We start from the raw sequence: 13,158 nt of genomic DNA, 5'->3' as shown, positions 1-13,158 counted from the left end.
GTATCCGATAATGCTCAAATTTTTCAAAGTGACGAATTTCACACCTACAGTTCCAATCATGGAATTTTCCAAAAGTTTATAGCTCCAGGGCACCCTGCAACAAATGGTCTTGCAGAAAGAAATGTGCAAACCTTAAAGAGGAAATTAAAAGCTTCATTCCTCGAACAAACTTCAATACCATTCAAGGTTCAAAACATATTGTTTCGCTATAGAGCAACCCCTCTAGCTTGTGGCAAGTCTCCAGCTGAATTATATCTAAACAGAGAATTTCGTATTCGCTTGAACTCGATCTTCCCATATCATCCGACAACATCAAAAATTTCCAGTGGTCCTGTGAGATCTTTTAAAGTGGGGGAGAGAGTCCAGGTTTGAGTCTTCATAAATAACCGAAACGTCTGGCAGTTTGGAAAAGTAATAAAAAAGTTTGGTTCACGCCATTATTTGATTAGGCTAGACTCAGGACGACAACTAAAGCGACATATTAACCAACTGCATTCGACCGGTGTGCCAATGCACCTTGAGGAGGACCCTTCTCGAGAGTGCCGTTCTAATGCTTCCAGTGATTCAAGACAACAAACGGTGGTTTTTGATGTTCCACGGATTCCAGAGAAAGCTCCTGCAATCTCCTGTGACAACCAGAATGTTCCCGCGGCATCCCAGAATACCAGCCAACCTGCTGTGCCACTGCCGCGCCGTTCTCAAAGGAATATAAGACTCCCTTCATACCTAAGGGACTATCAATTGTCTTAAGGGGGTTTCTTAATTAAGTGGGGGAGACTGTGAGGACTCTCTTCTCTATTCGGCGGCGCTAGTGTCGCGCCTTCTCTATGTACTTTAACTTCTATCTTGTGCTTCCGGAACGCAGAGCAGCGCCATGTTTAATCCTGTAAATACGTGTATATTCGAATAAAGTAAATTAAGTGTTTCTATCATATTTGTGCTATCCAGTAACATTGCCTCTTCAATTATATGACGGTCACCACACAAAGTAACATGCTTCAGTAGGATTTTCGCAAACTGCATATTTCATAACATCTTTGTAAGAGTTAATTGGTTTATCACCTTCCATCAGTTCTTTCATTCTGCATTGACTAAACATCATTTTTGCATTTTGGTGTGTTGTACACACACACTGTGAGTTCCACTTGCACCTGCAAGAATACAGGGTTTCGGCCTGAGTTCACAAAACTTTGAAAATCCTATTTTCAACAGAGGGTATTTTTGTTTAAATAATGCAAAAGCTTCACGCAAGTTACACAAAATTAATTTTTTTTGAATATGTTCTCATTTTCCGTTTACCTTAAGAGAGATGAAATCTTTTTTTCCCGGCATCATTTGACTTATTTCCTCACTCTCATACAGATCCGTTACTTTTTTTGCTGTTTCAGAATCTAAAGTTTTACCAGGTTTAGGATCAGGGCATGACATAACACCTTTTTCTTTAACCAGATTTTTAGCCTTTCTTGCAGTGTAATCTGTTACATCAAATTCATCTTGGTAATCTTTCAAAGTGCAACTTTTAGGCATTGTTGTTAATATTTGCATTCCGATGCTCTTATCATCTGTACTTTTATATTTTTCTTTCAACTGCTTAATAATTTCACAGTCAGGGGACATAGGAATATCATCTTGTTCAGGATCTTTGGGTGTATATTTAATACTTTGCTTTTGAATGCTGTTGCTGCTTTTTTAAACTTTTCTTGGGGATATTTCTTCTCACCTAACCGTTTTTTCTGAAGAGGTGATTCATTTAAAGCTATCAAACTTTTGTTCAAAGCATTAAAAGCTTCATCTTTTTCTGGGGTACATAAAGGATCTATTTGTTCAGATTCATCATCAGAACTAGATTCCAACTCCCTCTTTTTAGGCAACTGCTCCTTAGCATATAGTTGAATTTCCTTGCCGCAAGAATCACAAATCTTGTAGCCTTCTTTGAGAAAAGTAAATGTTTGCACCAAGTTTTTGCTTATAGTTCTCAAGCTTTTCTTGTAACAGTTATGGCCTAATTTTTCAAATGGGTTGCAACAATATGTTTTACTTGAAGCTGTAGAAGTTGAGGGTTCCATCTCTAAATTCTGACTTAAAGCTGTGATAGATTGCAAAAGTTAAAAATTTTTAAGTAGAAAAAAGTAAAGAAAATTAAATCCTGTTGAGCAGTGGATTACTGAAACTTCTGCTTCAAGAGCTGACCATAGACTTAATTCTCTTCTCTCTGTTTACAAGTCCATTCCTTAAGGGGAGGGACTCCTGTCAGATTTATTGACTTCTTAGAAGAAACCTACCACATGGCTGAGTGAACCACATGGCCCTATAGGGCCATGTGGTTGACTGGGAAACTCTAGTATACTTCAAAAACCAACAACATATTTATTTGATCACAGTGCTGTTCTTGTTTACTGCATGATTTTAAAAAGAGCAAAGGAATATTTAAAATGAAAAGGAACTGGAGGTGAAAAATTTAGAATGAAAAATTCATGTAATTTATTTTATTTTTAGTAGATATACATATGATACTAAAAAATATTTTTCATTCAAAAAAAAAAAGTTATACCATTTCAAAAAAAATATGCCAGCAAAAAATTTTTTTCTTTAAAATTCATATAATAAAACTATTTCTTTTAATATTGATATTAATTTTAATTTATGTTCAGTACATATGTATAGTATATAATACCCCTTAATAATGTGTTAATTTTAATATATCATTAAATAAATATTTGCTGTAGTATGGTTGATTTTTTTAAAAAATATGTATATAAAATAAAACTTAAATGCCGATTTTGTACTAAAATTGTAAGTTACATTTTATTTTATAACTTAGCATCCCATGGCAATCCCATGTTCATATGCTCGTATATTGTAAAAAATAGATGTAAGAATAACATATTTTTTCTTAAGAAAAATTAAAATACACTTTCTAAAATATAGAAGGTTAATTTCAAAGTGTTTGACCTTGAAATTAAAAAATCAAGAAATATAAGCATGTCACATATCAAATAAAAGGTCCATTCAAGCACTTTCTAAAAACACCAAAAGCAATGTTCTGCGACAATACGAGGACAAATAATGACTCATTATATGATTAGCAAAATGCAAAATTTTACATTTTTTGCTTATCTTTGGATCGAATTATCTCAGAAACTAAAATAGATAGAGACTTATTATTGTGTATTTATTCCTTTTAATGTAAACCTAACAATTGAGCCAAATATCAAAAAAATTTGAGAAGGTCAGGTTGAAAATGCCATTTTTTTCGTTGAATTGACATGGAACGACCCAAAAGACTGGTCCTGTCCTGCTCTACTTTTTTCTTACACTTCTTCTGATTTAAATTTAGTTCACACATTTACTTTGCTTGATACATCACTGCTTAAGTGCACATTATAGTGCTGTGATACGTATTTTTAAAATCTGTTTGCTTCATAAAACTCGAAAACATATTCAAAAAGGCTAAAAAAGAGAGAGAGAAAGCAAAAAAGAAAGGATAAATTTAAAAACTGCACCTCAGTAAGCTACAAGTGAGTTTTAAAGAGCTATAAATTGGCATATACTGAACTACTTAATTAACAAATCTGAAGATCAAGTGAAGGCAACATTAAAACCATTTATTTTTAACTGTTTGATATTTAATTACAAAATTAATAATAAAATTACAATGAAAAAAAAAAAGATTTTGAGAAATGATGTCATAAGAAAAGGAATTTAAAAATACATGTGAAAAAAATATAAAAAAGGAAAAAAGTAAATAAATAAATTTAGAGACAGGCTAAGAAAATGGGGGAAATGTCTTAAACCTGAGAAACTTGAAATATCTGCATATTCATTACCAGAGCATTAGAATTCCTCAATTTTTGCTATCTTAAGTGTCTCCAACTGAAATTAGAGATCAATTTTCTGTCCTAAAATCTAAAGAAACCAAGATTGAAAACTGGTGAACAATATTATTTTTTACAGATGGCATTAGCTTAATTCAATTTGGTTGCAACTGGATTGAAATTTTCGAGTGGGCGTGGCAGGAAGACAAACTTACAAGTCCTTTTCTTGATGATAATCTGCAAAAACTGCCAAATATGTTGAAGGGATTGCAACATTACATGCAAAATCACACTTTTGGGTCTTTTGGAACAGTTTGGCGCAACTGGCACATCCCTGTTAATATGGATGTTATTAACAATTTTCGGTCAATGCACATATTTACAGCAAATGTATCTGCACAGCATCAAATGTATGCGAGCACAGTGTGCAGCATGCGTCTATATTATCTAGCTATGTATGTATATATGTAACTAGTCTGAACTCTGCTAAATAAGTAAAAACTTGAAATTTTAAAAAAAGAAAGAGCACAGGATCTGAGTTTTTATGGTTTCCCATGGAAATCAAGCTTTGTTTATACAGTAAAACTTTTCCGAGCACCGATACCTCTATTCAGGGAAAATTTGGCCGCTCAGAGGGGATGGTTGCTCTAAAGGGTTTTGATTCTTGAACTCGAACTATAATACTAATAATACAAATCAACATTTTCAAATGTTTCATGATTTTTACTTTTTAGGGAAAAATATTCATTTGGTGTTTGCAAATTTTAAGTTTTACAGAAGCAACTTTTTTTTTCAAGCTTATTTTTAACTTGTAAAAGCAAATCCTAAATTGAGTCGTCAGCTGTAGCTTCCAAATTAGCAATTATACTATCAATTTTCACGTTTGCTGCATTGTAAACTTTCCTTTTTGTTTACCACATATAATACCAGGCTTCAACCATCCATTGCTCACAGAAAATTTTTGTATCCCTAATAGTACAGTAAAAATAGGGGTCGGACCCAAACATCCAAAAAAAAAAGCTAAACCTGGTGCAAATTGTTTATTACCCTCCCAATAAGAACAGGTAAAAAGTCCCACCCCATTGTGCGTCGGGTTTTGGAATGGGGGGCATCTAAAAATTGCTATTTTGGGTATTTTTCCAGAATTTTTAGAGTAAATTTAAAGTAAGAATATTATGCTATACTAAATTTAAAAGCTTGAAATTAAAGGTGTTTGACCCCCAAGAGGGATGACATAACCCACCAATGCTACAGAACCCCCCTATCCCCGTAAAACGAAGCAGTATCCCCGAACTTCCCTCCATACATTTCATATGGAAACATTATTTTATGCTAAGCTAAAGTTAGAAATCAAGTGTGTCCATCCTCCAAGAGCGATGGTGCACCTCCTCTCAAAGCTACAGCACCCCCCCCCCTTCCCTCTGCCAAATAAAATAAATCCTCGCGTTGCTTCTATACAGCATGATTTAGAAAAGAAAATCAATGAAAACCTACCTAGGATCTTATCTTTAAACGCGTTTTATTCAAAACTTGAAAATTATCCCTTTGCTTCTCACCAGGGTTGGCCGGATTGGACCCAATTGGATTGGACCCAATGGGTTTTTTTGAAAAAACCCTTTTAAAAAAACCCATTATTTAGCCCACTTTTGGGTTTTTTTTAATTTTTTGAGAAGTTTTTAAAAAAAGTAATTAATTTTAATACTTTTACAATTTAAACTTCTATTTGATTTGTTCTTCACCACAGACAATGGACATAAAAAATGAATTTTGAACTTTAATAGTATTTCTTAACTCTTAACGGCATTAAAAATACTTCAAAGATTTAAAAAATATATATTTAATTTTTATCTTTAACTGGTCAATAAATTATCTTGACTAAGTCCTGTCACGTCTGGTTTTCTCAATATTTGTAGATTGTACAGAGGAAACTACTCTAGCTAAAAGGCTTTCATGTGAATTATTTTCTGCAACCCGACACGTCACAAATTTCGAATTAACAAGTTATATTTTTTTTAGAAATTAACAGGTTTTACAAATGGTCGGACAGAAAACAGAATAGGATGTACAATATTTTCATTATCTTACAAAAAAGTTTAATAATTCTTAATCTGTACACAGAAATAGAAAAACAGGCAACATGAAATTCAAAGAAATGTCTTGATTAAGCTGGAATTCAGTAAATAGGGATTTAAACTACTTGAGGTTCTACAGTAGTTTTGCATAAAAAAAATGAAATACAATAAAGTAAAATGCAAAAAAAAAATAGTAGTAATTAAAAACGAACAATAGATTTTATTACTCAAGAAGTAATTTTGCCTTAACTGTTGGTAATCATGGAAACTAAAAAATCTGAAACTTCACCATTCTTGGGTTTCGTCATCTTTCATACTCTTCTTCAGAAAACGCTGAATTTTAACTAGTTTTCCAGCTTTTTTTACCCCAAGACAATTCTTGTGCTTTGTTCATATACTTACGCTACAATATGCTACAAGTACCCTACATTTTCCCTAAAAAAAGACAAAAAAACCCACATTTCTTTTAAAAAACCCAGCTTTAGTTGGGTTTTTTTTGGGTTTTATTTGAAAAAACCCAAAAAACCCTGGGTCCATGGGCTTTTTTAAAAAAACCCGGGTTTTTGCCAACCCTGCTTCTCACTGCCTCATATATGACACCAGCTGTTCGTTCTGTGGTGTTGGATGAACCTTTTGCTTCAGATATTAGCACTTTAACAATACAGGATTTCTTTCCTTCTGAAATCAGATTCATCGAATACTGATGGAGGATCAGCGCATAACTCGTACCAGAAGTTTTTAGCAATTTGTTATTCCATCTTTACTGTTCATACCATTCGGCGTAAAAGATGGTTTGGGCTTACACATCTTTACAGACAGTAACTACTCTCGTAACAGAAGCTAAAGACATAACTGCTTACCTCCTTTACAAAGAAATGCCACAAAATTGTTTGTCTTCAATTTCCTTTGATGTTACTACCCGAACGTTGAAGGTCTCATCGCAACTCACCTTATCATCAGCGAGCAACACCACTACCAACTTGAGAGGGAAGAACTTCTGGGGGCTTTAGAAACGGATTGTGATTTCCAAACTGGGAGACAAAAAGGTGTAAGTATTTAGCATTCTTTGCTCATTGCTCTCATCAAGACTTGTTCTATCGTTGAATCACTACCGGTTCTAGACCACCTGAATTTGTCACTGCGTTAGATCATTTGGTAGCTGATGTTTTAGCTGATGTTTGATGTGATCAAATTTTTTTTATCGCATAATGTTCTCAAAAGTTTCAGATAGTGTTGCAAGTATATGTCCGCATATCTAGCATAATTCACATAACTAGCTGCGTAAAAGAGAGGTAGCTTGGTGTTTGCAAATGAGAACCCTCACCGACTTATAGGGTGCAGCATTGCCCATCTCACTATTGGCAATTCCGGTTTGTCCCACCGTTACGGTGATGGCAAAATATTGTAGAAAAGTTGAAGTAAGTTAATCAAGAAGAAGTAGGGAAACTTTGGTTAATTTGGACTTTTTTTATGCTGCACAGGAATTTGTTTTCCAACGCTCTAAACAGTTTAATAACTCCAGTCACAAATAATTTGGTTACTGAGCTCGCTTAGATCTTTAAGAATTATCATTCTGACATTATCATATCATTGTGAGGCATTTTGTACTTCGGAAAAGTTTAAGTCAGGGAAATTTTTTCGTAAACTTCACTGCAATAGTTGATTTTGGAATGTAAATTCAGGGTTACCCCCCCCCCTCAAAGCGATATCGCACCCCTTAAGTGTGACGGAGTACCCATCCAGAATAAAAGTCCTCAAAAAAGAAAGAAATACCCCTTGAAAAAACTGCCTTAAAAATTCCAATGTAGCAAAGCTGCTCCATGGACCCCCCTCCCCCCCCCCCCCCCCCCCCCCCGCCTGTGCACCCCCTGTTAATTAGAATTTTTTTCTGTGAGAGTTTATTGTTTTACTATTATAGAGTGGTTTCTGAGAGGTTTGAGAATTTTTTTTAAGTAATAGAAATTATTTTTATTTAAATAGAGGATTTTTTCGTCCCCCCCCCCCTTCCCCCCGAAACCAGACGCGCAAAGTGCTGGGACTTTTTACCCCTTCTTGCTGGAAGGGTAAGAAGCAATTTGCAACAGGTTTCACCTTTTTTTTTTTGGATGTTTGGGTTTGGCCATTTTTTGGCCTAATTTTACTGTACTATAAAGCCTACACGATTTCTATTGCCTTTTACTATCGATTCACTAATAGAAATCTTTCTTTCTCTAGCACTTTTAAACTATTCCAATACAGTTTCATTCAAGTCATTCAAGTCCACAAATTTAAAATTTTCATACTCTTTCAAAATCCTTTCATCCTTTTCTACAATAATCTTTTTTTTTTTTTTTTTTGGGTGTGTGTTCTACTTCTACCACAAATTAAAAATTTGGCTAACTTTCTAGACGATTTTACCTAATCATACTCAAGCAAAATTTCTACTTGCGAAGTTTAACAAACTTGCGTTGCTGCAGTCACAGTAATCAAATTTCGTAAATGATAACTGCAAACATTTTTGCTTCAAAAAATGTTAATCCTCATAGATTACTATAACAGCCAACCGAACCACAAAAATCTAAACATAAAAAGCACCTGGAGGTTCCCTTCAACTTCACAAAAAACTGAAGGTCACAAAAAAAAAAAAAAAAAACGAAGAGTAGTCTCTAGTTTACTTCGAAGCCCAGAGTAGCAACTACCATGTTGCTCAGAGGGGGTTTGAAGAGCTGCTCTTAAGGGTTGCTTTAACATAGTATGCATCGGTCAAAAATTTCGGCCAATTTGAGAGGTTTTACTGTATATAATGCATGTTTTATTTAACTCAGTAACTTACACTATTTTGTGTTTACAGAAACTAAATATTAGAATTTGAAAATCATATATTAAACTAAAACATCATTATTTAAAATTTAAGAAATAAATAAACAACTAGTACTCTGTAGAGTTTTCACAAATTTGGTTTAAAGATCTTTGAATATTAAAAATTAGTTACAAAACATTCAGCACTTTCATACTATTAAGAATCAATTGATAAAAGAAAACAGAAGCATAGTATAATTACCACATTGAGTGGGCTGTGGACTAACAGATGGTGGACCATGTTCAAGTGTGTTAGGTTCAGGTGTATAACTCACAGTAACTGGTAGAGGTGATAATTCTGAAGCAACGGAAGTTCCCTGAGGGCACTATAGAGACAACAAGAAGACATTTCTTTCAAACTGAATGATGTTGTGATCAAGTGAAGAAAACAGTAGGGAACGTTTATCAGAGTATTATTTCAAGTGAGATGAAAATAGGAAATCATCAAGCAATTACTTTACTAATGTTTTCAAAATTTTAATTTTTCAAGATTTGTTAACACTAGAAAGACAGAAATTTTCTGTAACCCTCGAAAGACTGAAGGTGCCTGTGTGGCCCCTACCACTTTTTTGGGTGAATTATTTTTAAAATTCTTCCTGAGTTAGTCCACATGTCCGATGCATCTTCTTTTCTGACTAAATAAAAACTTTGTAAGTTATGGCACAGACAGTCGGAAGTGTGGACTTAAGTTATAAGAATTTTAGGCGGGTAAAACTGATGTTACTGTGACCCATGAATATGGTGTAACCATCTAGTGTATCAGAGTGAATTTTATGTGCCAGTTGGTATTTACAAAGCAGTGGTGGAAAGTTATAAATAGCCACCACGAGGTCTGCCTGTGTTTCATGTTTATTTGAATTTTATAAGGTTTTAGATCTAAAATTAAGGAACTGTTGCACATTTTGGAAGAGAAAAGGGAATTCTGTAAATTTCTCATCCTTTTCTCATCTTATCTGTTGCTAGGCGTCATCAGAATTCTTAGTGTCTGTTACTGGGGGGTCGAACCTTTTTTCGAAATTGAGCAAATAAAAATAGAATTAACTAATTCAAAGGATTTAGAAGCAGCCAAACGTGAGATGAGATGCAGTTGCATGAGAGTAAAATAGTTTTATAAGTCTAAATACATTAAAAGGTCCAGAAAATTGAGTTAACCTGAGAGCAATGTCTTAAGCATGTCTGTTAATGGTGCAGTTATCCTAAATGATTATTTAGTTTTCTTATGTTTACTCGCTAAAATCTAGAATTAGTTTATCTCTCCCAGAGCAATAGCTACTGTTTGGCTGGTAAGCAATCGGTACTGTTTATAGCATTTGGATATCCAACCGGCTGCACAGAGTGGAAGTTACAGGTTAAACCTAGAGATAAATTTTTTTTTCGCTACAACTGTTAGGAAAAAGGAAAAAAATTGTTTTTATTGTAAAACAGCTTAGGGGCCACTGTGGTCCAGTCTCTTTAGACATAAAGATCAATATTTACAGCAATATGAAGAAAAAGATGAAAGACAAGCATTCAAATTATGTCATATAATTAAAAGTCTGAGCGTTCCAATAGGTATTATTCGAGTTATTGAACAACAAACTATGCAAGGGTCCACACAGGTCCCTCAGTCTTTCTAGTGTTAATTATACAACAAAAATTTTAATGAATTTAAAACTGAACAGTTACCTATTTTGATGTGTTAACACCAAGTTTTAAAAATGCTCATCAATTTCTTAGAATTCAAATAAAGATTGTGCACTCTTCTCAAGTGCACAAAATTTGTAGACTTTCTCCAACATTTGTAACATTTCTTTCAAAATTACATCATAAATTTTGTTTCCAAAAAGCAAAATTAAGTTTATAATGAGTTTATATATATTTTTTTTCAGATGGATTTATTTCTATTTTTTTAGAAGAATCCATTTTAATATTTACCCTGGTGTTCCCATTTATTTGTGAGTTTCTCTGCATCATCAACTGGAACTCTTCATTAATTTTTTGATATTTAGGATCAGATCTGGTAGTAATAGAGTACTGTTCCATATCAGGCTCAGGACTATCACAGCTATTGGAAGAGCCTTTATGCTCCTTTTTGTTTAAAGCCTACAAAAGAGATAAAAACAAAAATATTACAACTAATTATCATTTCATTTCAAAGGTGAAACTTAAAGTTCGGAATTTGGGGAAGAAATTGCATGAAACCAAGTATCAAAACAAATATTGTCTAACTGAAAAAGAAAGGTTACTTCCATGAATGCTTGAAACTTCTATTGCGTTTTATTTATTTGCTTATTTTATTTTTTATATATATTTTTTTAAAAAGCCATCTAAAGATAACTCTTGCATTTATATGAAGCAGTAAAGGACAAAGGGATGTAAGTGCCAAAAAAAAAAAAAAAAAAAACTTGGAGAGCCAGTAGAAATGGAAGGAGACCTTTTCCTCTTTGTTTGGGGCAAGCAATAGTAAAATAATATGAGACGAAGTGAAATAGCAGGGAAAAGTGAGATGGTGAAATATTTACTTTTTTAATGCCATCTTTTATTTTAAATATTTTGTACAATTAGGCAAGTGCATGTGGGGAAAAGTGAAATAGTTAATTTCACTTGCATGTTCACTTATTTGTTAAATCACTTATGTATTCATTAATTAGTTAATAAGCATTCTTTCATTTAATAATTTATTTCTTTATCCTTACACTATTTTACTCGCTCATTTATTAATTCAAAATATTAATGAATTCAATTATTTATTCATTTAGTGTTTCATTAAGTATTATTCATTTATTTTTTTCTGTTTTTAGTTATTCATTTATTAAATATTTTTAATAAGCAAAAATTGTTTTTTTTTTCCTTTAAACAATTTATTTCTCACTTTATCCCATTCAAAAAAAATTTTTCTTTTTTTGAAGGCACAAATTTACAGCCAAAAATGAAACGTAATCTTTCAATGCAAAAGTTATCACAAAATACATTGTTATTTCTTTATGATCAGAAATTTTCAAAAGAAATTTCTAATTTGTTCATTTTGAAAAAGGTTAGTTATCTTTGCAGTTTCACTTAGTCCCATATTCTCCTACCAATAGTCCTGGTAGGTCTCTCTATACAGCATATTTGTAAAAAAAAATAAAGAAAGCCTACCTAAGATCTGAACTTCAAATGCGATTTACTCAAAACTTTAAAATATCCACTTACATTACTTTGCTTTGCTTTTCACTGCCTGGTATAACAATATTATTTACATCATTTCTGCAACAATACATACCTCAACAATATCACTGTTAGTTCTACTTTCATGAGGTTCATTATATTCTGTATACTTGAGAAGAACTTTGTCCATATCAGTACTAGCATACTGAAATAATTTATTAGTACTATTAAATATGATTAGAGCAATCTCACAGTCGCACAAGACACTTAATTCATAAGCTTTCTTCATTAAACCAAACTTTCTTTTGGTAAAAGTAACCTGGATGTGGAGGAGAAAAAAAAATAATTTTAATAATATAACAGTGCAATATAAAGTGAAAATTTTTTCAACATAAAAATTAGTCAACAGAAAATACTTTAATCGTCACCAAATACAATTATAATTCAAAATAAACAAATAATCTAGGAACAAAACTGCCCTGGGCAGGTAGATAAGTATCAGGTAGATAAGATAAGTAGTATAAGTAAAAATGGCAGTATCAACAACTGACAAATTCTTTGGCAAAATTGCAACTTTTGGCCAAGGAAGGCATTTCTGATGGTGGGATTTCAAATCACTCGTTGACATTATCCGAGATCTGCTCTTAGATATAAACTGGAAACCAACAACAATGGGAAACCCTTTGATTCTTGCATGGGCGTCCAAAAGCAGGAGTAGAGATGGAAGGGGTATTCTAACTCCTCCACACACTAGTGCTGTCTTTTTTTTAAACTATAAAACTTGATCATAAATATAATGAATTGCTTAGTAAAAATTACTTTACTTCACTATTTTAATAATTTCTTCAGCATTTGATTTAGTTTCAAAACTGCAGTGGCGGCACTAGGCGTTGGCGACTGCTGATGGTCTCACGCTGATAGGGCCTCTCAAAATTCTCAGAAGTAAATTCTCAAAAGTTTAAAAAAATTTCCATGGTTTCAAATGAAGTTCTTATTAAAAACAAGATGCAAAAGTAATCAAAATAGTGCGTACAGGGGAGACTGCAAAGAGCCAGCCTTAGCAAATGCGGGGCCCGAATTAAAAATATTCAATAGCTACAGCTTATTGATCAGCTAACGCTATTCCCCCCCACCCCCGTCCTATTTCTTTTCTTTTCTTGTTCCCTACGTTCGTCTGAAATAAGAAAATGTTCAAAATGCTGCTCCTCCGAACTCCCCCCCCCCCCAACACACACACAATCGCCGAAAGCATTATGGAGCATCTGAAATTTCGTTTCCAGGTCCTTAATTTCACGATATTTCCAGCT

General features: G+C 33.3%; 1 protein-coding gene across 1 annotated transcript in view; it reads right to left on the bottom strand.

Annotated features, from left to right (window-relative positions):
* LOC129222653 (myocyte-specific enhancer factor 2C-like) overlaps positions 1–13,158 on the bottom strand; it is a 150,853-nt gene that overhangs the window by 18,863 nt on the left and 118,832 nt on the right. The window contains exons 3-5 of the mRNA XM_054857183.1: positions 11,967–12,170; positions 10,640–10,807; positions 8,928–9,051 (exon numbers count right to left, since the gene is read on the bottom strand). Coding sequence (XP_054713158.1) covers positions 8,928–9,051; positions 10,640–10,807; positions 11,967–12,170 — 496 coding nt within the window. The remainder of the gene's footprint in view (positions 1–8,927; positions 9,052–10,639; positions 10,808–11,966; positions 12,171–13,158) is intronic.

Source organism: Uloborus diversus, chromosome 5 (genome assembly GCF_026930045.1).
Source record: "Uloborus diversus isolate 005 chromosome 5, Udiv.v.3.1, whole genome shotgun sequence".
Lineage (NCBI taxonomy): Eukaryota > Metazoa > Arthropoda > Arachnida > Araneae > Uloboridae > Uloborus > Uloborus diversus.
The sequence above is the reverse complement of the archived record's forward strand: the minus strand, read 5'-3'. Positions and strand labels throughout refer to the sequence as shown.